The sequence below is a fragment of the Bos javanicus genome, chromosome 11 (assembly GCF_032452875.1).
Source record: "Bos javanicus breed banteng chromosome 11, ARS-OSU_banteng_1.0, whole genome shotgun sequence".
Classification (NCBI taxonomy): domain Eukaryota; kingdom Metazoa; phylum Chordata; class Mammalia; order Artiodactyla; family Bovidae; genus Bos; species Bos javanicus.
In genome coordinates, this window is record NC_083878.1 from 19,021,898 (window position 1) to 19,048,459 (window position 26,562).

General features: G+C 42.1%; 1 protein-coding gene across 3 annotated transcripts in view; it reads left to right on the plus strand.

The window, feature by feature from the left end:
* Nucleotides 1-26,562, plus strand: part of CRIM1 (cysteine rich transmembrane BMP regulator 1) — a 209,101-nt gene that overhangs the window by 80,706 nt on the left and 101,833 nt on the right. For all 3 annotated transcript variants that reach the window (XM_061432066.1, XM_061432065.1, XM_061432064.1), the window contains 2 exons: nt 12,589-12,831; nt 13,915-14,035. In XM_061432066.1, coding sequence (XP_061288050.1) covers nt 12,589-12,831; nt 13,915-14,035 — 364 coding nt within the window. The remainder of the gene's footprint in view (nt 1-12,588; nt 12,832-13,914; nt 14,036-26,562) is intronic.

The following is a 26,562-nucleotide window of genomic DNA, read 5'->3' on the forward strand; positions in this document are numbered from 1 at the left end:
GTGAAGTTAAATTTCATGGCACTCTTATTCCAGATTGCCACAAATTCCCAATTAGTAGGGTATGCATTTGTGAGAATTGCTTCATCGTAAACCACTGTGTGCCCTTTAATTTGTTCTGCTTAGACTTATTAATGGAATCATTATGTCCTTTGTTGTATTTGAAAATATTTGGAAATAAGCTATGTCCCTGAAGTGGGGAAGCAGCTCCAGCACTAAGCATGGTGTTCATTGGCAGCAACACAACCCGCTCTGGCCTGAGATGGTAGCTCCATGCGAGTTGCTATTTAATATGAAACTTGGTGAGATTGGCTAGGACCTCTGTTGTTCAGTTTCATCAATTTCATCCAGCATGCCTTACTGTCCTTTTGTACCTAAAGCAGGCTCTACCACATGCCTTTAGAGACAGAAACCAAGGTAGAGAGACAGCTTTGCCTAGGGGCAGGAGAGAGGCAGGCTGAGCTTTGTTGCTGTTTAGCTGCTGAGTCCTGTCCAACTCTTTTGCAACCCCATGGACTGTAGCCCGCCAGGCTCCTCTGTCCATGGGATTTCCCAGGCAGGAATACTGGAGTGGGTTGCCATGCCCTTCTCTAGGGGATCTTCCTGACCCAAGGACCAAACCCGAGTCTTCTGATTGGCAGTCGATTTCTTTACCAGTGAGCCACCTGGGAAACTTGGCTGAGTTTACAAGAGGGGAACAGATATGGTCCACAGCAGTGGTTCTCAAAGCTTGGTACTCAGACAGCAGCATCAGTAACTTGTCAGAAATGCATATTCTCAGGCCCGAACCCAGCAGAACTTAGCCAACAGCTCTGGAGGTGAGGCTCAGAGCCTGTGTTTCTGAAGCCTTCCACTATGTTTAAATGAGACTCTAATGAATGTGGGAGAGCTGAGTGTTGGTAACAATGGCTGTCCTGATGAGAGTTACTGTCCAGAAAAACCGCAAGTGGGGAATGAGGTGAGGAAACATCCTCTTCAGAGAGAGGAAGAAAAATAAGCTGGGATTCATGTGCTGCTCCTAAAAGGGGTCTAAATACTGTACCTCCTGAATGGGGCCACCTGCTTCCACATCTGTCCTCAGCCACTTGTGCAGACGTGCCTTTGTATCACCCAGTGTACAGACTTTGCTCCTTTCCATTGCTGGTACTTTTAAAGTGGCAAGAAGTGCTATAGCCCCTTGCTGACTGCACATGAAGAGGGAAAGCTCTTCAGCCACTTACCTCTCAGCCTGCAGGCTGAGTCCCACATTAGTCTGGAAGAGGGTTTTGAGCCAGGAGCCAAGCCCTTTCATGGCTATGAAGAAAAAAAAGTGGAATTTCCATGTAAGGGCTACCAAGAATATAAGTGCCTATTTAATAAATTATTTTTTGAGATGCCTTTTCCATTTTGGTAGTTGAAGTTTGAAAAATGTTTGGAGTACTATAATTATCATTTCTGGGAAAAAATACACATTGCAGTATTTTTGTTTTTGCTGCAGGTCAAGTTGTAGTTCAGGATGGAAAGTAAACACATCCCTTTGCTCAGCTGCAGCTCACATATTTGTAGTCTCCGGGTGCCGTCGCAGTGGACGAGGGTTTACACCGTGGGTACACAAAGAATACAAAGACGGCATAGAAACGGGGGGCCCTTGCAGGGGCTCAGCCCGGCGCATGTCTGATCAGAAAGTTGGAGCTGGAGCCAAAGGAACGGTCAGAGAGGTGGAGAAGTCTTCACAGAAAGTCGTGGGAAGGGAGTGAGGCTGCTGTGAGAGGTGCTGACCATCAGAGGTGGTCTGCAGTGAAGAGGTGGTCTTTCCCACTGGGAGAGCCTTCCTTCAAGGCACGGGGTAAATGTCAGGAGGCCTTTGCATGGGGGAGTCACTTGTTACCACATATGCTGTCTTGTCAGTCAGGTCGCTGTGGAAGCAGGGCCCATCCACACATGCAGAATGCAGAAATAGCTGGGGAAGACTCTCCAGGGAAAGCTCCATGAATAAGCCAGCTGCCTGTCTTCTCTCCAGAGTGAGGAACTAGTCTTTATAAGTAACCTTTACAAAAAAAGGAATGAATAAAGTAGTCGAAGCTGACAGAGAAACAGCACTTGCGCACAACTTTTAGCACAGTAAGATGACGGTGTGTGTTGGGCATGCTAAGGTATGTATGTGTGTGGGGGGTGATACATAGCATATTTATGTGTGTAATGGTCATCTTAACCTTTGTCTTTCCTGAGCTTCCCTAGTGGCTCAGATGGTAAAGAATCTACCCGTAGTGCAGGAGACCTGAGTTCAATCCCTGGGTCAGAAAGATCCCTGAAGAAGGGAATGGCAACCCACTCCAGGATCCTTGCCTGGAGAATTCCATGGGTAGAGAAACCTGGTGAGCTACTGTCCATGGGGTCGCAAAGAGTTGGAAACAACCGAGTGACTAACACTTACCTTTGTCAATAAGAGCAAACATTTAATGATCTTATCTGTGTTCATTATGCCCAGGCATCATATTGGGCGTTAGGTTGAAAACAAACTGAGACAGAAAGTGAGCTAATCAGAGAGCCTACTAGTGTTTTGTGTGTGTGTGTTTATACACATACATATGCATACATATAAAATATATGAAATATTCTTTTATATTTATATAATATTTTATATTTGAAAGAATGTGTGCATTCTTTTAGTCTCTAAGAAGACTTGTAAAGTTTTTTTTTCTTATTATTTTGTATTTTGTATTGTATTATATTGTATTTTGTATTGTCAATTGGAACAATTGACAGTGTTGTGGTAGCTTCAGGGGACAGCAAAGGGACTCAGCCATACATACACCTGTATCTGTTCTCCCCCAGACTCCCCTCCCATCCAGGTTGCCACATAACATTGAGCAGAATTCCCTGTGCCATCTTAGACAGTTTCACAAGAGTCCTTGTGGAACAGGTATTTTTATGCCCTGTTCAATACACAGGTGTACTGAGTATTCTAACTCAAAGCCCAGACTTCTTCTAATAATCAGTGATGGGGATGATAAGAACTATTAGTTGGGCAAGTAGATGTGCCCACTTGTAATATTTATCTCCTTGACACTTACAACAACCCTGAGGAAATTATGACCCAGAGAGATCACACAGCTAGTTGTAGAAGAGTCAAGATTTGAACATAGTTCTTTCTGGCTCTCAAACATTAGTGGTAAACCCATAGCTTAACTGACTCCCATGTAAAGAAGATTAAAAAGTAACTACTGTTAAATGACAAGTAAGTGATACAGACAAGTAGTTTATCTTCAGTAAAACAGAAATAAGAAAAGTAGGAAGAGGAAGGAAAAAATAAATGGCCAAAATATGTTTTCAAAACTGTTTCTATAGTTTTAGGCACATGTGTTTTTTTTTCTCCCCAGAATGTGCAAACTCTCATGAGAACTACCAGTTGAACAGTCAGAGAGCTTGCTGTTCTTATTTGCCTGCTCTTGTCAGCAAAGATAGAACAGCAGCAGTGTTCTGTAGACTCTGCTGTCTTTTATTCATCTGCCTTTTGTGGTTGATTTATCATTTTAACCACATAAATATAGTCACTTTGAGGAACCTCTGAAGATGTTAGGTTGGCACGTAATATTCTTTGGAGTCCTTCTAAAGATGTTTGAGATCCATATACCACCTCTGGGACTCAGGAAATTATTGACAATATTATTAACAGAGCCCTTGGTTTACAGTTCTTTGATTTTTAAAATCACATATGATCACATTTCCTACTATACTGCAAAAGCTCTACAGTGATAACAAATATTAGAGTTCTTAAAAAAAAAAAAAAAGACTGGCTCTCCTTTAATCCCACAGTTAGTTTTTTGTTGGTCTTCCTTAAATAAGCAGAGGCCAAGAGCCCCTGGAACCTGATTGCAGAGGAAGGGCTCACAGGGCTTCTGGTTGGAGTAGGTTCATTAGGCGCCCACAAAGGCCAGTGCCTCATTTTACAGATGGGACGCACCAGACAGATCCTTCATTTCACCTTTTAAACATCTGGCATTTTAGTCTGTTTTCTCAAATCCATGTCACATTTACACAAAGCAACAACCAAGTTAGTAGCAGCATCCTTTTCCTCTGGAGGAAAATTTGAAGTATGGAAAGTGACCCACCCAAAAGTCTCAGAACCACTCAGCACAATAGAGGCTTTGTTTGTGTTTGATAATGGATGTTGCCTTCCATTTACGCCACCCTGGAGAGTTCTTCATTTCTAATGTTTATGCCTGTGTGACATTTTCAAGCTGTTATGAAGATTCCTCTTAAGATGTTGCTGAACTGACTGTACAAATTTAGTTCATTTAAGTCTTTCCTCATTAGTCATTTGTTTTATTCTCTGATAATTTTCATTCATTTTTTGTGGGCTCGTGTATATGGCAACAAGGAGACAAATATTCAGAGAAGGCTATATAGTTTATTAGGTAAAATTAATCTTTTTGAAACCAATCTTCAGTTCTTTTACATTTATCTAGGATCTCCTTAGGCGTTATTTTATTGCCAGAATTTTGAAAAAATGAATTCATTGTTACATTTTGAAAACTTGTTAGCATATATGAATATATGAATGTAATTATTTGAATGGCAAATCCTTCTGGGAGTAAATTCAATATATGTTCCTGGTGTGAATTAACAGATGATGAAATAAAATGTCTCTGGACTCAACAACTCTAATAAACTTCCATAAACTATGATTTAAAACCCTGGCAGATGCATATGGGGCCCATTTGGGGTCTCTCTCTCCTAGTCCCTGCTCCCTCTTCCCCAGCACCTACCACCTGAAACAGATCCTGGAAACCTCTCCAAGCTTTTTTCATTCCTCCCAGGAAGCTCTGACCTCTTTCAGGAGGATTCCAGAGAAATTGTTGATTCACGTTTCCTAGGATTGAAAGCGGCTTTGAATCTCCTGGGATAATAAGGGATGGGAGTGCTGTGTGTGTGCTAATAAAAAAAAAAGTGTTAGTCACTCAGTCGTGTCCGACTCTTTGCAACCCCATGGACTGTAGCCCACCAGGCTCCTCTGTCCATGGAACAGGGGATGGGAGTGGTGTGTGTGTGTGCTAGAACAGTGAATAAATCCTTACTGTACATTGGAGTCACCTGGGAGACTTTTTAAAATGACTGATACTGGGGTCCCACTTCTAGTTATTCTGACTTAATTGGTTTGGGATGTATTCTGAGCTTTTGAACCTTTTAAAGTTCCACAGGGGCTTCTGATGTTGAGAATCAGAATTCTAGCACTGCGGTTCTCAAAGGATAGCACGCGTGAGAATCCCCTGGAGGTTTTGTTCAGACAGACTTCGTTCAGCAGAGGGTTTGTTCAGGCCCTACGCTCAAGATGTGGGCCTTAGAATTGCCTCTCCAGCAAGGTCCCAGGAAAAGCCGATGTGCTGGTCCATGGACCACTGTTAGAGAACCACCCATCTAGAGCACTTGATCGCATCTGGGCATCTTGCTCCAATGCAGATTCAGACTCAGTAGGCCTGGCATCGGTGGCGCTTCTGAGCTCTTACAAGCGCCCAGCTGATACTGTTGCAGGTGCTTCAGGCCCAGCCAGGCTCTAATTGAAAGCATCGTTTACAACTCAGCTCAGTAATATCCTGCTTAGAAAAGATGTGTGGTCTGGAAGACTCCTGGAGGTACCAGGGGCTCAGCATACAGCCTGGACCACTCAGTGGCAGGCAGACATCTGGACGGCTTCGTGCTTCTTTGGCATTTGGCCAGCTGCCATTTGCCAGGATGTTTGAACATGCCTCTGGTGAAGCTTTGTTGTCAATAGAGAACTCCATTGTAAAGATTCTCATTTTGCTGGAAGAAGTAATCCCGTGATTCTCAACCCTTATCACAGGATAGACTCACCCAGGGAGCTATTGAAACAAATAGAAATTCTCAGGTTCCTCCCCCAGAAATTCTGATGTAATTGATTTGAGAAGGGCTCCAAGACAGTGGCATACTTAAAAGCTTTGTAAGTGAGCCTAATGCACAGCCAGGGTTGAGAACCACTGAGTTTAAGAATCACATGTTGTGGTCTTACAGATCATTTAATTATTGTTCTTTATATTGGGCTAATTTATATTCCACTATGGTACAACTTTATTAGGTATTTGAAAACAATTTAATATGGCATGCTTAACAAACCACCAAGGAAAGGCTCTGCGTGGGTTCCATCACTGTTAAATTCTGAAAGAAAATGCTGGGAAAGTACAGCTGGTGTTTCCGAACGAGCTGAAATATGAAATATTTCTGGGACTGTATCAACAAGCCTAATTTTTTCCCCTTGGGGTTATGATTGTGTGGAACAAGTCTTCACTGCAGAGCTTGCCAAAAAAGGTTATGATAAAATCATGGAATGTGAATGAAAAGAATTCACAGTGTAACTTTAAAGGAGTCGGTCTCTAGATTTAAAAGCATAGAATGACATGTCTCTTGCATTTGTAATAGAAGCTTTCAAAACAAAATAATGCTGGATGTAAGAAAGCCCCTCCTTTATGTCTGTACGGCCAAGGAGCAAATGAGATGGGGAGAATGGCCAACCAGAAAGTGATGAGGACACAGCCGAAGACCCTGAACCTCTTTACCTTTGCAAGTGACCTTCACATTCTACATGTGAGCAAAACTGTAGCCATTGACTAGACATGCACATATCAGGAAAGTTGAAGTTACTCTTGCTTTCCGCATTGTGCACTAGTGTGAAGACTGTGCTTGGGAGGCTCTGCCACTTACTGTGTGACCTCCACCAAGTTTCTTAGTCTCTCTGTGCCTGTCTCCTCATCTGCCAAGTAGCGATGCTGAGGTTGTCTCCTTCACATGGGAGGGTGAAGGGCTGTGAGCACGAGGCAAGGCATCGTGCCTCCTCTCCCGGAGAAGGTGTCCAGTGGGCAGATGCTGCTTTCAGTGCTCTAGCCTGACAGTGAGAATTGAATCCTTATTAAGAACTGTCACTCATCAAAATATTTTTCTTGTCTTTACTGGTATTTTCTACTTGTGAAGTGTACTAATTCAGATTTCTTCTTAACTATCATGAGATAAATATTTTCTGCATGGAGAGTAAGCTTGTTCTTGCCTTAGAGCCTTTATTCTTGCTGTTTCCTATATCTGGGACCTCCCCTCCTCGGCCCTACATTTGCCCACCTTCCGCCGCCTTTTATCCAGGTCTTTGTGCAGGTGCCATGTCCTGACCTCCCCTACCTGGCCAGTACTTTATACCCAGATGGCCAATTCTGCTTCCAAGAATTTGTTGCTGTCTGGCATGATGCTGTGTAGTTCTCTGTTTATTATGTAACTCCTCTGGAATGGTAAATCCAGGAAGGCAAGCAAGGACTTTGTTTTATTGCCTGCTCTAAGCCCTCTGCCTAGAACCCCTGGTGCATGGAAGTCACTCAGTAAATATGTGTTGAATGAATGGATTAAAAAAGGATTCATGGATTGCATCTCAACTGGTACAAAGATGTGTCTCCCAGGACCACCTGGTGGCCCCTGTGGTACCCTCCATCGATGCCATAGCTACTCTGGGACTTTGGATTATAAAGGAATGAGATTACCAGTGAGATGTGGGGAAAACAGTGATCCCAGACTCTTCCCTTCTTAATGCCATCTTCTACCTACTACATTATTTTAATCCAAATTTGGGGTCCCTTGAAATATCTCCATAGTTAGGAATGCCCAAGGATTGTCTCAGAATGATGACGGGTTCCCTGTGTGCATGTATGCTGTATATATATGAGAAGCAGGATAGACTTCAGCAAAGCAGAGTGCCCAGAAGCATCGGCTTTGCAGTTGCCAGTCTCAGTTTACTAGTCCATTTTACGTGGCCTAGGGCTTCCCTGGTAGCTCAGATGGTAAAGAATATGCCTACAATGCAGGAGACCGGGGTTCCATCCCTGGGTCAAGAAGATGCCCTGGGGAAGGAAATGGCAACCCACTCCAGTATTCTTGTCTGAAGAATTCCATGGACAGAGGACCCTGGTGGGCTATAGCCCATGGGGTCGCAAAGAGTTGGACACGACTGAGCAACTTTCATTCACTCACGTGGCCTGTTTTCCATTAATAAGTGTACAGAGTATCTGCTGTTATTTTTAAGTGACCATTTTAAGAGATTTTGAAAAAGGAAGAAGGCTTCAGTGTCAGATGTGTGAGACTCTACAGAAATTAAATAGAATGAGGATCTGGCAGTAAAATTTTTCTATTTAGTCATTTTTCTTATGGCTTTGGTTTAATTAAATCTGTGTTTAAAGCAAAAAAATAAAACCTTGAATGCATTTGCTACTTGTAGATCATGATTGTACTTTTCCTCCTGACATATGGACCTGGAGAAAGTTTACAAATAGCCAAGATGCAGGCACATGGGTTAAAGTGATGAGGATTGATAGAAACCTGCCATTATTATTGTAATGTCACTTTAATACTGGGAGACTCTCAGCACTTTGAGGACTCAGCTCTTAAAGGAAGATTATTAATATGATGTTAATGTGATGAAACCAGCTTATTTCCCTAATTATCTCTGTTGTAAGTGATACTGTCACTTTAGTTTTTCTGTATCTGGGGAAGTTTTTTTTCGTTCTTTTTTTTAAGATGCCAGTTGCAAAGTGTTGCCAGGGGAACCAGACTGAAAAGCTTGTTAATTAAGTTAAATATTATATGTTGATTAAGAGTTAAGAGAGGCTTCTGTTCAAATGGATAAAACTTAAAATTCAGAGGTAATGACATAGCCACCTTCTAAATGATAGAAAAATATATGGTGCGTCTATAGTTTAGAGATGGAGGAGAGACAAATGAATAAATGAAATCTACTGCAGGAATTATTTAGAAACAGGCTGAGAAAGAAGGTATTAGAAAGACAATTCCTGGTGCTATGGTAACCATAGTTGGGTTTAAGTGACAGACGACTGGTTGGAGGAAGGGAAGGATGCTGGATGAGTAAGTGTTCTAGGTAATCTATTGAAAGGTGAATAGAAGGTAGAAGAAAAGAATAAAGCTAAGAACATTAATGATTACAAAATAAAAGAGTTGTATCTTAGAAATCTAAATTCCTTGAGAGCATCATCACTTTACAGTTTTCCAAGTCAGTATAACAGGCTTGAATCTTATGCCACTAGTCATGAAATTATCAACACAGCCTTGAAAAATAAAAAGTGTTAGAAATACAAGGAGAAGTTGATGGTTCATAGTGGGAGATTTTTGTAGATACTTCTTGGAAATCAGGTAAAAAGTGTAAGATCTGGGTAAGCTGGGGGTCATAATTAAGCTTGATTTAATAGATTTGCAGGTTTGTATTCAATAAACAAAATATATGTCCTTTATGAATACTCATATATTTTAAAGTTGGCCATCAGCCATGTAAACATACCCCCCTGCCAAAAAAACAAAAATGGATAAACTTAAGAAATTAACAGAAGTAGAAGATTGTATAGCCTAAATTCTCTGACAATAGGGCAGTGAAACTATAAATTAAACTCATAAAGAAAGCCAAAGACAATCTACCCATGCTGAAATTTGATAACACTGTTCTTAAATGTCTTTAGTTAAAGAGGAGATCAAATGGAATTAGAAATGATGAGTTACATTAAAGTACTACATATCAGAAATTAAAACAAAAACAGCATCTGGCTAAAGTATTAAAATCATAATTAAAATTATTCACACTTCTGAGAAAATAGAAGAGAAAGTGAACTAAACATTAATCATTAAATTTAGAGGAAAGCCAGTTAAACGTTCTAAAAATCAAAGAAGGAATAGATTTGAAAACTTCAAAGAACCCTTGAACATATAAATAAAGAAAGCTTGGTCCATAAAGCCTGAAGTGAATTTGAGAATCTAGGTGAATGAGATATTTCTTAACTAGTATGTGTTAGTACAGATAATTCTAAAAGAGGTGGAACACCTGAATAATCTAGTAGCCAAAGAAGAAATCTGTTCTTTCCTTCTTTAAACAAACAAACAAACAAAAAAAAAAAACTCCTCTGAGTTCAGGTAGTTTCATAAGTGAGTTGTATGAAGACATCAAAGAATAGATAAATCTTGGGTTACTCGAACTGCTTTATAGCCGAGAAAGAGGTAGAATGATAAACATTTCATTAAGAAAGTTCTAAAACTAAGACTGGATGAGGCCAGCATGTGTGCACACACACGCACAGAGAGCTCCGAGCTAGTATTACAAACTTATTAATCTAGAAATATCAAAATGTTGGGAAGTCAAATCCAGCTGGGTATTTAGAAAGAAGGTTTATCCTCAGACTGGTTTGAGATCTACTAATTGATCATATTAGTAAGTTAAAGGGAAAGTCAATATGAATCTTGACAAAAGTTGAAAAAGCATTTAGTAAGATTTAATCCTTATTTTTAACATTCTTAAGTCATTTCAGACTGTGCTTCAGACAGTGTTAGTGGTGGTCTACCTTAATCCCACCTGTGTGACCAAGGCAGGTCTTAAGTAAATCTCTCAAGGCTTGAGCTGCAAAATATATACCAGTAGGTGACAATGTTGGAACTGTTAAAGAGCAGAATAAATAGGAAGATCTAATGTGTTGGGTTGTATTGAAGCATATGTTTGAGAAGTCTGATCATACGTAACAAATATTTTGCGTGATTAGAATGTAGTAGAATGTGATAGAGAATACGTCGATGACAGCACATTAACAAGAGTAGAAATTAAGTGCTAGTTGCAGTTAAAGTCATAGCCCTCTTATTAATTATGAGACCATGTGTTTGTATTTGCCAGATCATCCATCAGTGTACTTTACATGCTTCATCTCCCATACACCCTTCTCCTCCTCAGCTCTTTGATCTGTTCTGCCCACACTGATGGGGATCCAGGAACGGAATTCCTTTTAATTATGTTCTCTTCTCAAGGCAGTTGCTCAGGGTTGTGATGTGAAATCAGGTATATGCATCCTCTGTACATCCTGTTGCTGCCACACTGGCCTCTTGCTCTTCTTGGGACACGCAGAAGTACCATAGCTGTGCCCTCTGCTGGGACATGCTTCTCCATGGCCCACCCCTCACTTCTGTAAACCTGTTCAAATCAGGTTTACAGAAATCAGCTTCCCAGTGATGCCTATTCCAACCAAATTGTAACTGGGCCCCCCGCCCCCGCCACTTCTTCCATGCACTCTGATTCCCCCTTGCTGTGCTCTGCTCCCCCCACACACACCTAGCACTTACCACCTGCTCCTCCTGTATAGTTTGCTTATTTATTGTACCGATTATTTTATACCACTCTCTCCTGCATTGTAAACTATATGAGGGCAGGGATCTGTGTTTGTTTTCCTTGTGGAAACAAGGCTGCTGGAACAGCAGGCACTCGAGAAATATCTTTGCATGAATTTACTAGAACTATGAATATGAAGATGCATGAATTTACTAGAACTATGCTCTTTTGATTAAATAAGAAATAGACAAGGGAGATGGACAGTAAAATGAAAGATACAGTGATCAAGGTTGAAAATGACCTGAGGGACACTTAGATTTTGTAAATAGACCTACTTTTGTAATGTAAAGAGCTAAGTGGACTAGAAGTGAGGAGGCCTGGATTCTTGCTATATTTTTACCACTAACCTTAGATAGATCACTTGAATGTTAGGGCTTTAGGTTCTTTATCTGCAAAACAGACTGAAATTTTTCATTTAGAAGGATAAACTGGGAGACCTCTTGCACCTTACCCAGCTTTGTGATTCTTTGCAGGTTTTGTTCTAGGGAAGACGGTTTATGAACGTACCCCAGTACCACGTGGTGTGTTTTCCCCCAGCAAGTCCCAAACTCTTTTCCCCCAAAGGTCATGGGGCTGTGATGATGTGCTTTTGGTTTATTTCAGGGTTTTTCTCCAGGGCCTAACATTGCTGTAGGTTTCTTGAAAGCTTAAACCAAGACTGAGCTGTAGTCTGGGGCTTCATAAACTCAGTCTGTCTTTGCTTGATTTACTTATTTATTTACTCTCTAAAATGGAAGTGCAGCAGTAGGTTGGTGACACAGTAGTGGAGAAGGGAGAACGAGGTACATCTGATGGACCTCTGCTAGGGATAGAAACACTCTAGATGTCATTTAGGGAAATGACATGGGAATTGGGCTCAATATCCATCTTGCTGAAGCTTTCATATCATCTTAGTACTTCATCGCCTCAAATTTCAGAGCAGGGAGGTCAAATTCCTCCATGTTAACTGCCATGCACCTTGTCTCCAGACCCCAAAATAGCCATTAGGTATTTGTGGGTCTGTTTTTGGTGTTTAAATGTACACTGTTCACAAAGAACAGCCCTTAAAACTCCTTTCAAACTAAAGATCTTTTCGTTGGTCAGCGGTTCAGTCCCGTTTTCAGAGTCTCCATGGCACATACATATCTTCCCTTGGTCTTTCTTCATCTGGTCCATGTGTTGGACATGGATTGTTCAGCACAAGGAAGGGGGATGGAATGATGGAAGAGGCAGTGTCCACCTCTCGCCCTGTGTCATGAGCAGGTCTCGGGAGAGAGTCCCACGAGAGGCTCAGCTGCATTTGAGGTTCTCGCTGGGTATCTGTCTGTCTCCTCCTCTTGGCTAGTTAGATCATAAAGACTGCCAGCACTTCTGGGGAAAGTGCTCCGCGCTGCCCCCTTGGGCCTGTGCTAAACTCTTTCTCTCCCATTCAGAAGAGAAGCCAGATTGCTCCAAGGCCCGCTGTGAAGTCCAGTTCTCTCCACGTTGTCCTGAAGACTCCGTTCTGATCGAGGGCTACGCGCCCCCTGGGGAGTGCTGCCCCCTCCCCAGCCGCTGTGTGTGCGACCCCGCGGGCTGCCTGCGGAAAGTCTGCCAGCCAGGATACCTGAACATCCTTGTGTCCAAAGCCTCAGGGAAGCCAGGAGAGTGCTGTGACCTCTATGAGTGCAAACCAGGTATGCACAGGTGTGGTCCCAGCAGCCTCGCTGCTTTGCATCAGAGGGTAGCAGCAGCCAACCACCACCTCCCCTGCGCCCCCCCCAAGCCCTGCCCCGCACCCCCCCACACACACACACAGGCTATGCTGATGAGCTCTGCAGACCTGCTACTTTGAGCTACTGGCAGTCTGACTTCTGCCCTCTAGTCAGAGGACCAGATAATTAACTGGTACATAAGAACCTTCAGAGAGGGATCCTGGCTTTTTCTCCTCTTCTTTTTTTTTCCTTCAAAATTTGCTTGATAGGGGCAGTAGGGTTAAAATTTATGGTCCTGTGGCTGCCTCCTTCATTCCCCCAGAGAAGGTCATCATCCTCATTTGCAGATATAGCTGTCATTTTAAAGTATTACATTTAAAAACAATCATCATACATAAAACAGAAAGTTATTTTTAAATAAATACATGCATCAAAGTGCCAGCCATCTTATAGTGAAATACCCAGCCCCTGTCTTTCTTCTTGCCAGCTCCCCACCATTCCTCGACTGACTTTATAGCTTGTGCTAAGTCATCTTTGACTATTTACTCAACTTCTCTGCCACATTCGTTTTGTTGCCATGGCCCAGCTGTTCCTTGCTCTATGGCATTTCTAACATCCTTGTTCTTATGACTGCATTGTGGTCTGTGAATAGGTCTGGACTGGAGTGATTGCCTCTTTGAAAGTTTCTAACCATCGGTCAGATTTTTTTTTTTAACTGCTAGTTAAATGCTCAAGCCCCACAATCCCTTGCTCCTCTCTTGAACTGTTCCATCTGAAATACCTCTGGCTGATCGTCACCATCACAGAACCACCATTGCTCTAACTCTCCGTCTTTCTCTGTGTCTGCATCTTAACTCTTCAGTGTCCTATTCCTTTCTTTTCTTGAACAGAAAACTTGAGTCATATTATAGTTCTCTCACATTGACTGAAATGAGAATGCCAGTGCCGAGACAGGGTTTTCGGGAAACAAGGAAACTACAAAAATTCAAAGAGCCAGGGTTTCCATTTGGGGACTCGTAAGTGCAAGTGAACGTAACAGTGACCCGTGCCTCTATTTGCCCCCAGTTTTCAGTGTGGACTGCAGCACCGTGGAGTGCCCCTCCTTTCAGCAAACCGTGTGCCCCCTGGACAGCTACGAAACCCAAGTCAGACTCACAGCGGATGGCTGCTGCACTCTTCCAACAAGGTCGGTCTGTTGTCTGTCATGCTTTCTCCTCTCTCCAGTGTGGGTGCATCTAAAAATCAATTTCAGGCATGCAGTTTGCGTTTCCCAAGTGCTAGGGGACCCTAAGATCCTCCTGTTTGTGTGGAGAAGTCACTGAACTGTTACTGTGACTTGGTAGTTCCACGTATGGGCCAAAGGCAGGTGTCCTCAGGATAAGTCCCTAATCTTAGAGGGTCCTCAGGCTGGGGTGCCTGTGCACTTTCTAGGCTGGGTCCTGAACAGGCACGTGTGTCCCTCAGTATGTAGCCAGGTAGGCAGCGAGGTATGGATCCATGGTAGGCATGTCGTTTGATCCTCCACAGTGGATCTTAAGGTGTTTAACTGTTGTGTCCAATGGGACGAAGCACTGCCTGCGTCATAGAATTGCTCCTCAGGGATCCTTGACGTTTGTTATTACACATCTACCCAGACCCATAACTTGCCTAGGCCACAATGAGTTTAGATTTCTATAATGCTTTCTGAAGGCCAAACAAATCTCTCTTTGGCTTGATAGGGGAAAAGCTGCTGTCAGTTTAGCCTTAGTAGCATGACGTCTCCTTAACCCTGTGGGACTGGGCTTACTCTAGAACTCAGGGGTGCCCAGACCCATCCTTGCTGGGATTCATAGGACCACCATAGAGCTGGCACTTTGTGCTTTGCTTCTGGAAAGACTGGGCTTGGACACTGGGGGCTTACATGCTGTTCCCCGGCTGAGTTGCCCTTCCCTTTTCCCTGCCAGGCCCTCCCCTCCAGCTTTCCCAGGTCACTAAGTCATGATTTTGACAAGTCATCTGATTTCTTTCAACTTCTGGTCCACAGTTAACATGCAGAGTTAACACGGTGCCTTCCTTGACCCAGTGTCTAGCCTCTTTCTCCCCAGTGCCAGGCACTTAGCATCTACATCTGTTGCATGAGTAATTGTGATGATACAAATGGTTTGCTAAGATAGGAATGTGTATGGTCTCTAGTTAAGGTAAGTATCGGTGATTTGTCTGTGATTGGAGTAGACATCCAGAATTGGTTCTTATTACTGGTTTCTTCTTTCTTCTCTTAAAATGCTTTAGTTCTTTGGCATTTCCTAATCATTGACCTGAGAGAAACCATAGGATTCTCTCAGACATATTTTACAGGACTTGCCCAGTCCTTTATAGTGTATCATAAAACACATGCAAAGATTTTTGTGACCTACAAAAATGCAGTGGTGCAGCATTTTCTTATGACATTACAATGTGTTAATTTATGTGAAATGCTTGGAAAGGGTTGAAGTATCGTGCAAACGTATTTACTTATCAGTAAAGGAAGAAAATGGAGCATTGCTACCAGCGACAGATGTCCCTTCAAGGTCTTTGTGAAAAGAGGTGGCACATGATATTAGATCACTTAATCAAAACTGAGCCAGCTGTAGATTCACAAGACCTGTAGAGAGGAAAAGGGACGAGTCTCAGTGCACTGTTACAAACATAATGTAGCACCATCTGCATGTAGGAGGCGCAGTGGGCTATTTTTTCAGTCGCACTAGGGGGTTGAAATGGATAGAAGCCACAGGAGGACATATTTAATCTCAATTTAAGGAAAAAATAATTTTTCACAACTAATGGTGTACAGTCATGAACTTGGCTACTTCCGGAGATAAACTGAGCTCCCTGTGGCTGGAGAGCCTTCTCTCCCTCTGGGTGGCCACCTTCCAGAGATGCTTAGGAAAAACATCACTTTGGAAAGGAGGTTTGAGTAGAGGCCTTTTTATCCCCATGCTTCTGTGAGTCCTGTAAACATAAACCTTGGGATAGTTATTAAATGTTGACATAGTTTTTACATTGGCATTCAGAACCAAAGCGTGGTCAGTTAAAGGTGACTCTAATGTAGAGTTGGAAATATGGAGAAGGAAGCCATTCAGAAATCCCACGGTACATTATTTGCAGGGAGGGCGTTCTCACCGCTCTTCGGTTTCCTGTATTTTAAATAGTCAGTGACCCTTCCTCCCCTGCTGCCCCTTGTCCACGTGCATCCTGTGTTCCCCCCTGAAATAGCCCCTCTACCTCCCCCGCACCCCGCCCGCCCCTCCCCCTGTCATGCTCTCAGGCTTCGGGCCCTTGCATTTGCCTTCCCCTTCTACAGGCTTCTCCTTTTTCAGGACTACATTTCCTTCTCTTTGAAGCGTTTTTCAGTCTTCAGCCCCTAAAGATGACAGGTGTCTCTCCTCTACTCTTATAATGTATTCATAATAATAATAATTCCCATGTATCTCTTTATCATAGCAGTTTTCATAATACATTGAAATCAGTGATTTTGGGGGGGCAGTCTCTCTTAAACTCTGTGTGCTTCTCAAGGGATAGGAGTATTTTATAGTTTTCCATATGGTATAAAATGTGAACCTACATTTATGAATGAATGAATGAACAGGCCCACTATTGGCCATGATGACGTATATTGCAGAAGAGAAACGTTACATTTCTGCCATTAGGTAGTAATAATCCTCCTTGTCTCACTATAAAACCCTTGCAGTTTTTCCCCAACTCCCTTCTTTATGGCCAGTTCTTAGTACTGCAGAAATCCTCTGCTCCAAGCACTGGGCTCACCTCTCAGTTAAATTCCACTTTATCCACAAGGTCTTTGTTCTGCAGCCAACACCCAGCTCATTCCCTAGGTGCTCCCAACATATCCTGTCCATGTTGCCAATTAATCATATACTTCCTTGCATTGTTATGTAACTGTTAACATGGATAAAGTCTTGTCTCACCAGCTAAAAGACATTTCTACAGGTCAGGAATTGTGTCCTTTCTTTTCCTCTGCATATGCGTTAATTTCAAATGAATCAGTAAATGCAGAATAGACTCAGATCATGACTTGACTTGAGCATATTGAGCTGCCTACTTATTAAGGAGGATGGCATTCACGTCATTCTTTGTCAGGAGAATAAAAACCCAAACAATCACGTGAAAGTGGAAATAGAAAGAAAGCCTAATATGTTGTAATAGTGATAGTATTTTAAGGGGAAAAAGGCTACATAACTTTATCCTTGTGTGTGATCCGCATCAAAAGTTTTCTCTTTGAGACCATGAGTAGATGTAAAGAAGATCATTTTAGAATATGCAAAACCCTGTTACGATGACTTGACCTTTACCAGCATATGTATAAAGAGCATTGTTAAGAAGTTAAAGCCATTTGAGATCAGAACTGATTATACGGAGAATTCTGGGGGAGAAGCCCTTGACAGTCGGGATGGAGTATAAAGTATTGGAAGCTTTAGCAGAAGAGGTCTACTTTAGGTAGAAGTCACAGACCCCTTTTCTGTAGGATTTATGGTACTTGCATAGACTAGAAAAGGAGTCTGTGGACATGTTTCCCCTCATCTTGAAGAATAAATTCCTCCCACCTTCATTCCCTCCGAATGGAATTGCCATTCTCAGTGAGCCTGTCGCCCATTCAGGCCACTGGCTGCCCTATTTCAGTACCTGCTCACTTTGTGAATCTTCTTTTGAGTTGCCTATTTTCAGTTCATTTTTTTCATTCAGTTGTTCATTCACTCATGGAACACGAGCTGAGCTGAGCTCTTCCAGGTGACAAGACACGCCCTTCCAGGTGTCCTAATCATGCATGGATATCTCTTTCCACTTCCATGCCTGCCAAGTACTGGTTCTCCCACCCATCCCTGCCCTTTCCAAGGATGGGTTAGTCCTGCTCTCCTTGCTCCATATCTGCATTTTCTTAATGCCCCATTCTCCATTGTCACCTCTTTTGTTGTCTTTTCTCGTGAACTTCATCCTATTTAGGGCTCTCCTGGTAGCTCAGCTGGTAAAGAGTCCGCCTGCCATGCAGAAGACCTGGGTTCGATCCCTCGGTTGGGAACATCCTCTGGAGCAGGGAATAGCTACCCACTCAGAATTCTGGCCTGGAGAATTCCATGGACTGTATAGCCCATGGGGTCGCAAAGAGTCAGACATGGCTAAGCAACTTTCACTTTCACCCTGTTTAGACATTGTTCTTCTGTGTGATATAATTTTCATGGTTAATTCTTCCTTCCCTCAGCTTGGTTTAGGCTTCAAGCACCTTGCTGGTACTTTTCATCCTTTTCTGTTCTATTGGAGCTTGAATATGTTGTGAGGTAAATGGCAGCTCATCATACCTTTCAGGAATGAGTCTTAGTGGCTCTGGTCCTGAACCCTGCATGATTACAAAAAGGAAAAATGGGACTATCTGTGGAGCTCACAACACTTCATGGTTCATAAGGCCATTTGTACGTGTGCACAGATATACTTGCCAGTGCCTCCATGAGAAAGAAAATTTACAAAGAGAAAGCCGTGTCAGATGCATTGATCAAATGATGTCTTTGCAAGGAAGGGAAAAACAGGAAAGTCTTTAAGTAACATCTAGGTGCAGTAATACCGATAGCTTAACTTACAATGTGCCTTGTCGTTTACAAACCTTTTTTTTTTTTTAAGTTTGTTGTCTTCATTTTGTCTTTCTGACTCCATGAGGAATTTACAGATATGAAAACAGAGGTCGAGAGAATAAGTGACTCATGCAAGATCACAAGCGTTGTTTGGTACAGGGGACAGAGCAGGTCCAAGTCTTTAGCCAGAGTTCTTTGATTTAAAGCCCTGTACTCTCCTCTGCATTTTAAAAAAACAATACTTTGTTGTTGTCTTAAAGCTCAGGAAACACATCAATGAATATGAGTTAATATCTCAACCATCATATTTGTTTATAACAGTGTAGGACATATTAACACAACATACATATGTTTCAGGCCACCCTCAGAAGTAATTGTTTGAAACAGTGAAGCTTTATTATTTCTCATGCCTCAGTGTGTTAACTGGGAGGTTCTTCTGCAGCTAGCTGGTGGTTCACCTGGGACTGGATGCTCCAAGGTGGTATCGCTCACATGTGTGGGCCGGAAGGGCCTGTCGCCCACTGTGTGGTCCTCCATCCTGGCTCCTTCATGTGATGGCAGGAACAAGGGAGGAAGCAGCAAAGCTTTAAAAAGAGACCAGCCTGGAAGGCACACAGCATGACCCCACTACATTCTGCTAGTATAAGCGATTCACAGGGCGAGCCTTGGTTCAAAGAATGGTGCAGTGGATTCTGCCTCTAACTGGGAGAAACTGCAGAGAATTTGAGGCCATTTTTAAGTCACCATAACATACATATCGCCAAAATAGGGACTCCTTTAGTTTTCCTTCTCTGATGGTGGAGAGTTGGTGGAGTGCTACAGCTCTGTGACTTCCTTTTCCAATGACCAGTGTCCTTTTGGCCTGGGGCTCTTGGCCTCCTTCCTCCCAGCCACTCCCTTCTTGTTTTTTCCTTCCCTGGCTAGTCAGCAATTTACCTGGGAGTAGATACATGATTTAGAAGCCTCTGAGCACTGCCTAAACTTTAAGCATCATTTAGCTGAACATTATTTTTAACTCTCCTCCTTGCGGAATGTTGTGACTACCTCGTTAAACTTAGTTTTGCCCCATCACACAATAGGAAATACCATTTTTGGACACCACAGGATCTGCCTGGTAAAACCAGGTCAGTTTTTAAAACATCTTACATCTAACAGAAGAGTCTGAAAGAATTTTTTGGCCAACCCAGTACATAGTCATTCTCTTCTAGTCTGGTTGATTATAGAATGATTGAGAGACCTGGACCCACAGGTGTGGTTGGAGTGTGGAGCCCGCCCAGGCTGTGCCTCTGTGCATCCCGTGTCCTGTGTCAGCCAGCTTAGACTGTCTTAAGGAGAAAGCTCCTAGATCATGATTTTTTTTTCTCTATGCTCTGTATTCTTTGCTGTCCCCAGTGTACATGCCTCATTTTACAGTTTTTCCTTTGCCCCTGTAATTTTTCACCAGGATTTTTAGGTACAGGTTCACAGGAGAGAAGTTAACTAGTTAAAAATATAAAAATTAATACCTCTCTTCTCTTTCCTTTTTCTGTACTGTATGTTAAGTGAGTTTTTTAACATCATTATGCCTCTTCTGCTGTGTTATGTGACTCTTCTTATGTTTTTATTAAGAAGATGAATGAATGTGTTATTTATAGTCAGCCATTCTGAATTTATTTTAATGAGATTTCTCCCCAATTTATTCTGAAATGTTCTGTTATCAATTTCTGTCTCTAAATATGCATTCCTTAATCGTTATTGAGAAAAATCCAATCCAGTTATTTTGAGGTGGAAATAAATGAAGTCATTGTTTATAACATTCAAAAACTTAAAATAGAGTTTCTCCTGGGTTGTGTGCAGTGTATCACGCCAGGTTCCCAAGCTCCCTCCTGGCTCCAGCCTCTCTCTGACTAAAGGGTCTGATTCTCTTCCAGAGCCTATATCCAGAACATTTATATCACTTGCTTTCTGAGACTCTATACTGAAAATCCTCTTTTATTTTTAAATTAAGATTTGGAATCATTGGGCTAAGCATTACTTAGTCCAAAGTAATTAAGATTTTAGAGTATCTGTTAGTTACAGTGTTGACTAATATGTGACTTTGGTTTTCACTAAAAAGCTTAACAGAATGTCTTGAGCATGTTAAGATTCTGAGTACAGTTCCAGTGAAAATGCAGCTGAGCCTGAATCCCAGTGTTCCTCCACCCACCCAGGAGACAGGCTGTATGGCTCTTTGCTTTTAGGCAGGGTCCTACCTGCTGAGTGGCAGAGCACTGCTTTGTGAGCATGAGTCACAGGGCAGCACCGGCCCCTGTGGCCCTGAGTTCACTCCCCTCTAGCTCCACCACTCAGGAGACCTAATGTTCCATGTCCTCCACTTGCCTTTACATTGTAGTCTGTAAGCAAATGTATACATGTGCGTAGACAGCTAAACAACACTCCTCCACAGATGACCTGGTGCTGTGCAGAGAGAGCCCTTGTCTAGATCTGAGTTCTAGAATCCATGTCCACTTATGCATGAATCTGGATAAGCCTCCCGACGTCATCTGGATCCGTTTTCTTACCTGAGAGAGGAGGAGACGAGGAGGGATTTGATGATCTCAAAAGTAACTTCTACCTTTAAACTCTTGGACTTCCCCCAAACTCTTTCGAATAGCGGGGGGAAGAAACCCAACCTGCTGGTGATCAGAGACTTCTGGGAAAGAAGACAAGGGACTCAGAAGACAGTGAGAGAGTGAGAGAGATGGTTTTCATCATGATAGGAAGAAGGTAAAGTCGAAAGGAAGTCATGAAAGAATTAGTTACTTTTTTTTTTAGTTTTCTTAAAAAAATTCGGTAAGGCAAAATGAAATAAATTATTAGTCTAATAAAAATATTACAGACCAATCATTTAAACCAGGATAATCAGAACTGGTTGAATTGTGAAGGCTAAGTGGTGATCCAGCAAAAGAGATTGCCTGTTGGTTAATGGCTAGCTGGATATCGCTAGTTGCTTTTTCTTTTTCTACATCTATAAATAGATAGCCCCTTATATAGCAGGAACAGAGACTGTCTGGCCAAAGGCTGAATCTATAAGATAAGGATTTACTCTATTAAACTGCTTTCTAATAGAATGTGGATATCTCTGCCTGTCAGCCTGCCTTGATGGGTGCATTGTGGGGAGGGTGATGTGTGCAGCATCATTATAGCCCTGCACACTCACCGGTGTGAGCTCCATCAACCTGTACATGTCTGCCGACTGGCTCCCACAGCCATATTCGTATCTGTTTGTGCCCAGCTACTGCTGCCCCACTTTCTTTAAGGTAAAGTCTGTCTTTGTTTCTCTTCCCTGTCACACCTCTTTATCTAGGTTCTCCATATTTTTATTGCATTTTTCTTTATTTCACACTAAGTTGTGTATACACACACACACAGAGCATTATATTTGTGGAAGAGTTTTAGGTTCTCTGGCTTTATGATTACACCATTGTTTTTCTATGTCTCTTCAAGTAAAAAATGGTCTATTGAGTTACAGTCCCTTCTTTGTTTGAGCCTCAGTTTTATTTCTGTCTCATAAGACATTGACCTTAGAAGACAATTTCTCACTCATTCCCTGTTGTATATCATAAAGCTCCAAACACTGTAATTCCAGGAAGGGAAATAAGATAAAAAGAAGGATGCCCCAACCCTGTTGTATAAGAAAGATACATCAGATATACAGCCCATGGCCAGAATGAAGGTCATGAATTTTGCTACAGTATCTAAATAGTCATATGCTGCTGCTTCAGGGTGAAAATCCAGGATGCTTATTAGTTCCCTTTGCTCCATCCTGATCTCTTTGGACTCTCAAGAAAACTTGCCCTGTTGGTACTGTATTGTATTATGATAATAGAGTCTTGGAGATTGCTGCACACTGGTTTTTGTGACTGGTTGTAGATATTTAGAAAAGAAGCTTTCTGGGGTTTCAGAATTTACAGCCTGAAATTGACTCATCCTAGATGAAGCCAGCAGAATGGAATCTTTGGCAAGTTGTCCTTTCCCTTCAGAAGTGCTTGAGTTACATCAAAATTAATCTAGCCACAAAGCTGCAGTGAGCAAAAACAAGGTGCAGATTTGGAAGTGCTCAGTTAAATAGCCAAGACTCATCGAGAACCTCGTGGAAGACAGAGAACACTGGGCTTGGTATGGGGTGTGGTGATGCATAAGATAAGGCTGAGGCTTGAAGGAACTCAACACCTCACAAATACCACCTCCACCAGTCTCAGAAAAGTTTCAGACCTTTGGAAGGTAATAAGAAAGGAACACACACACACACAGAGGTAACCTGCCTTCCAGGAAAGAGTCAAGTCATAGACTGGATTTCTACCAAATAATGAAAACTGCATTTAAGAAAAAGCAATAAAGCAACCAGCAAGCTTTAAATCCAGATTAGGCAAGCCTTAAATCCAAACTACGAAATCAAGGACCTCAAAAAGCATACCACAGACAGAATCACTGATGATCTTTTTTCATATCCCTCCATATTTGACTGTCGTTTCAAAGCTTGGAATCTACAGGTCCCAGCTTATAGAGAAGTCACAGTTCACTATTCTGCATCAGTTAACATCTATCCACTTCTGAGTAATTGGAAAAGGAAATGGCAACCCACTCCAGTATTCTTGCCTGGAAAATCCCATGGACAGAGGACCCTGGCAGGCTGCAGTTCATGGGGTCGCAAAGAGTCGGACACAGCTGAGCACTTTTGAGTAATAGTCTTTGAGAGTCAGTGTCAGAAGTACCTTAACTTTCTCTTGGTTCCTACACGTGCATTTTGGTGGTTCTGTTTTCTAGAGCTCCCCAGTCACGTCTTGACTCTAGAACCTCAGCCTGTCTTCAACTGGATGGTGCAGCAGGGACCAGGGGGTAGGCGGGATGATTATACAAGGGTCAGAACATGGAGGACAGAACTAATCACGGGCACATCAGCCCAACCAGACAGGGACGTCAAAGCCAGAAACTTCCTGCAGGGGGCTCAGAAAAGCCAGGTTCCTTCTCAAAGCTCAGGGAGCCCCTCTTAGTCCTCTGAGACAGTGTTAAATTTTATATCATCCAGTAACAGTTTCTGTAGATCCCTGTGTTCCTAACAGTGTGCTGGGTGATTAAGTTGCTTGTATGATGCTTACTGAAACTAACCAGTCAGAATTATCCCTGAATATTCATTTTCAAAAGGACTTGATCAAATTAAAGCCTTGTAATTAATTATCATGTCCATCTGTTCCCAAGACCTTGTCTTGAAGAAGATGGCACTTAATAACAGTTTTTCTTAGATTAATCTATTAGTAGACAGATTTCTCTAATTCAGTTCATATTTTGGTGGTTCCCTTTCATTTGAATAATTTATCCAGCTGCTTTGGGGATAAATAAAATTAACTTACACAGTATGTAAAATATGCATTAGCATAGGGCAGATTTAAAACATTCCTGACTCTTGACACGCTATCATGCAGCATTCTGTTTTTAAATACATGCAGAAAAATTTGGAAATATATTTGAAGCCCTTCTTTCTCAACTAAGAAAAGAACTTCTATTCTCTTGCCCTCTGTCACAGTAATTTTTGGCCCAAAGGAGCAAGTCGACTCATGACTAAAAAAGCCAGAGTCTATATTAAACTCTGATGTTTGTAAAACAAAATAATTGTAGGAATTCCATGTTATTATTGGACTTGTCCCCAGAATGAAGAAAATATGCTTTCCTAGAAGTAAAACCCTTGCCCATTGGAGATGAACTGTCTCCCTAATAGAGAGTTTAATTTGTCAATAATTCACTTCAGATGTGTAACCCTGTACTTCCTATACTAGTGTCTTATGCCTTTTGTGTTGCATTTGACCAGTGTCTATTCTTATTTTGTACTTGTTTCACTCCTGAAACAACAAGCTTTAGGCTGTCACTCAGGAGCTTTCAGTTTGATATGAGGGAGACTGGCCATCGCCAGATGATAAATACATGGCCCTCTGACTGTTACTGAAAGAAAGTCACTCAGCTGAATTCTGTAAGACTTTCATTAAAAATGGAAAGAAGAATCCACAGCCTGGATAATACGGAATCTCGGAGGGCTTTCCACACCCACCCTCATTTGATATCATCATCATGATTCAGCCTATTGGAAGAATAGCTTCAGACAGTTCTACAGAAATGTTTTGTGAAGTTACTTATGAAACTAACAAGCAAATCTAACCTGTTAAAATCCTCCCTCTTTTAGAAATGCCAAAAGCAACACCCAGTACTGTGGACTGTATTTTACTCTTCATTGCACCTTTACATGGGCTGTAGGTGATAAGACTCATCATTGTGTAGACACAGTTTGCAGAGGGTTGAGAGTTATATTAGCTTAGCAGACATTTAACTGCTTGACTGCAACCCTGAAGATAGAGACAGCTGGTTTCTTTTGGACTTTTGCTCAGTCTGTTGTGAATGTATTATCACACAGACAAGTACATGTTAAATGATCCTTTCCTGATTTTGCCTTTGTTTGTATGCTATGGCTCTTGTGATAAGAGGACAGAGTGCTTTGATCTCCATTAACTAGATCATGGACTCTTGAAGACTCTTATGACACTTCCTAAGACGTTAGATTGTGTACTTTTTTGAGGACAAGGATCCACCTTGTAAGTCTCAATGTCATCATTGTCTTTCACAGGTAAATACTCAGTATATGCTTTTAGTTAAATTTATAGGTAGTTAAGCTGTAGTAAGTCCTAGCACCAGAATCCCATAATGTTTTTAGTCTGTGTGGAGAACAAATATTTGAGTGTTTATCACGTGCTGGATGTTTTGCTAACCTTGTAGGAATAAGAAGTAGAGACTGTCAAGGAGCTTACAGACTAAAGGGAAGACAGATGTAATAATTGGAGCACTTTAAAGTGCTGTGTGCTTTAGGAGTAGAATTGTGCAAAAAACAGTAAGCTTATAAAGAGATACTGATTTTGATTGGGAATTTGACTGTTGGATTTGACTTTTGAGCTCAGTCTTTAAGAATGAGTCAGAGTTCACCAGATGGAGAAAGAGGAAAGGGCATTCTAGGCTATTGTGGTCATCAATTTTTATATTTTTAATGTGTCCTGCAACTTAAAAAACACCGATACAGTGTATTAACACATATATATGGAATTTAGAAAGATGGTGATAACGATCCTATATGCAAGGCAGCAAAAGAGACACAGATGTAAAGAACAGACTTTGGAACGTGTGGGAGAAGGTGAGGGTGGCATGATACGAGAGAATAGCACCGAAACATGTATATTACCATATGGAAAATAGATGACCAGTGCAAGTTCAATGCATGAAGCAGGGCACTCAAAGCCGGTGCTCTGGGACAGAGTGATGGGGTGGGAGGGAGGTTCAGGATGGGGAGACACATGTGCACCCATGGCTGATTCATGCCAGTGTATGGCAGAAACCACAACAATATTGTAATTATTCTCAAAGTAATTATTTTAAAAAAATCAGCACTAATCCCACCATGCAGGTAGTGCTGCTGCTGCTGCTAGAGCCTGAGACGCAAAGAGATGCAGGCTCAATCCCTGGGTCAGGAAGATCCCCTGAAGTCAGAAATGGCAACGTACCCCAGTATTCTTGCCTGGAGAATTCCACAGACAGAGGAGCCTGGCGGGCTACAGTTCATGGGGTCGCAGAGAGTCGGACACAACTGAGCTACTGAGCACACAGCACACTTGATGACTCAAGAAAAATGGAATTCATGCCCATGTTGTTTTTTCTTTTTTCCTTTGATAATCATCCCTTTTGCAAAACTACATCACTAGATCTAGGTATTTTTTACTTTCTTACTGCTTTCAATTAAAGGTACTTCTTAGTATGGTACACCAGGCCCCTTGTTACCCAGCTCTGGCCTATCTCACTAGTTCATGTCTCCCGCAAGTTTTCCCCACAATATCCCCTGGTTCTCCAGCCCAGCATACAATATCCTCCTGATGACTTGAACCATTTGCTCCAGCCTAAACACACTATTCTTTCTTGCCTCTGTAAATGTGGGTAGTTTCTTCCCTCTTCCAGGAATGCCTTTCCCTCCACCCTCTCTTCCCCATGTGACATGAACACTTCCCATCTGTGCCCACTCTCACTACCCTGCTCATACGCACACATACAAACAGCATCGGCTCTTTGTGGC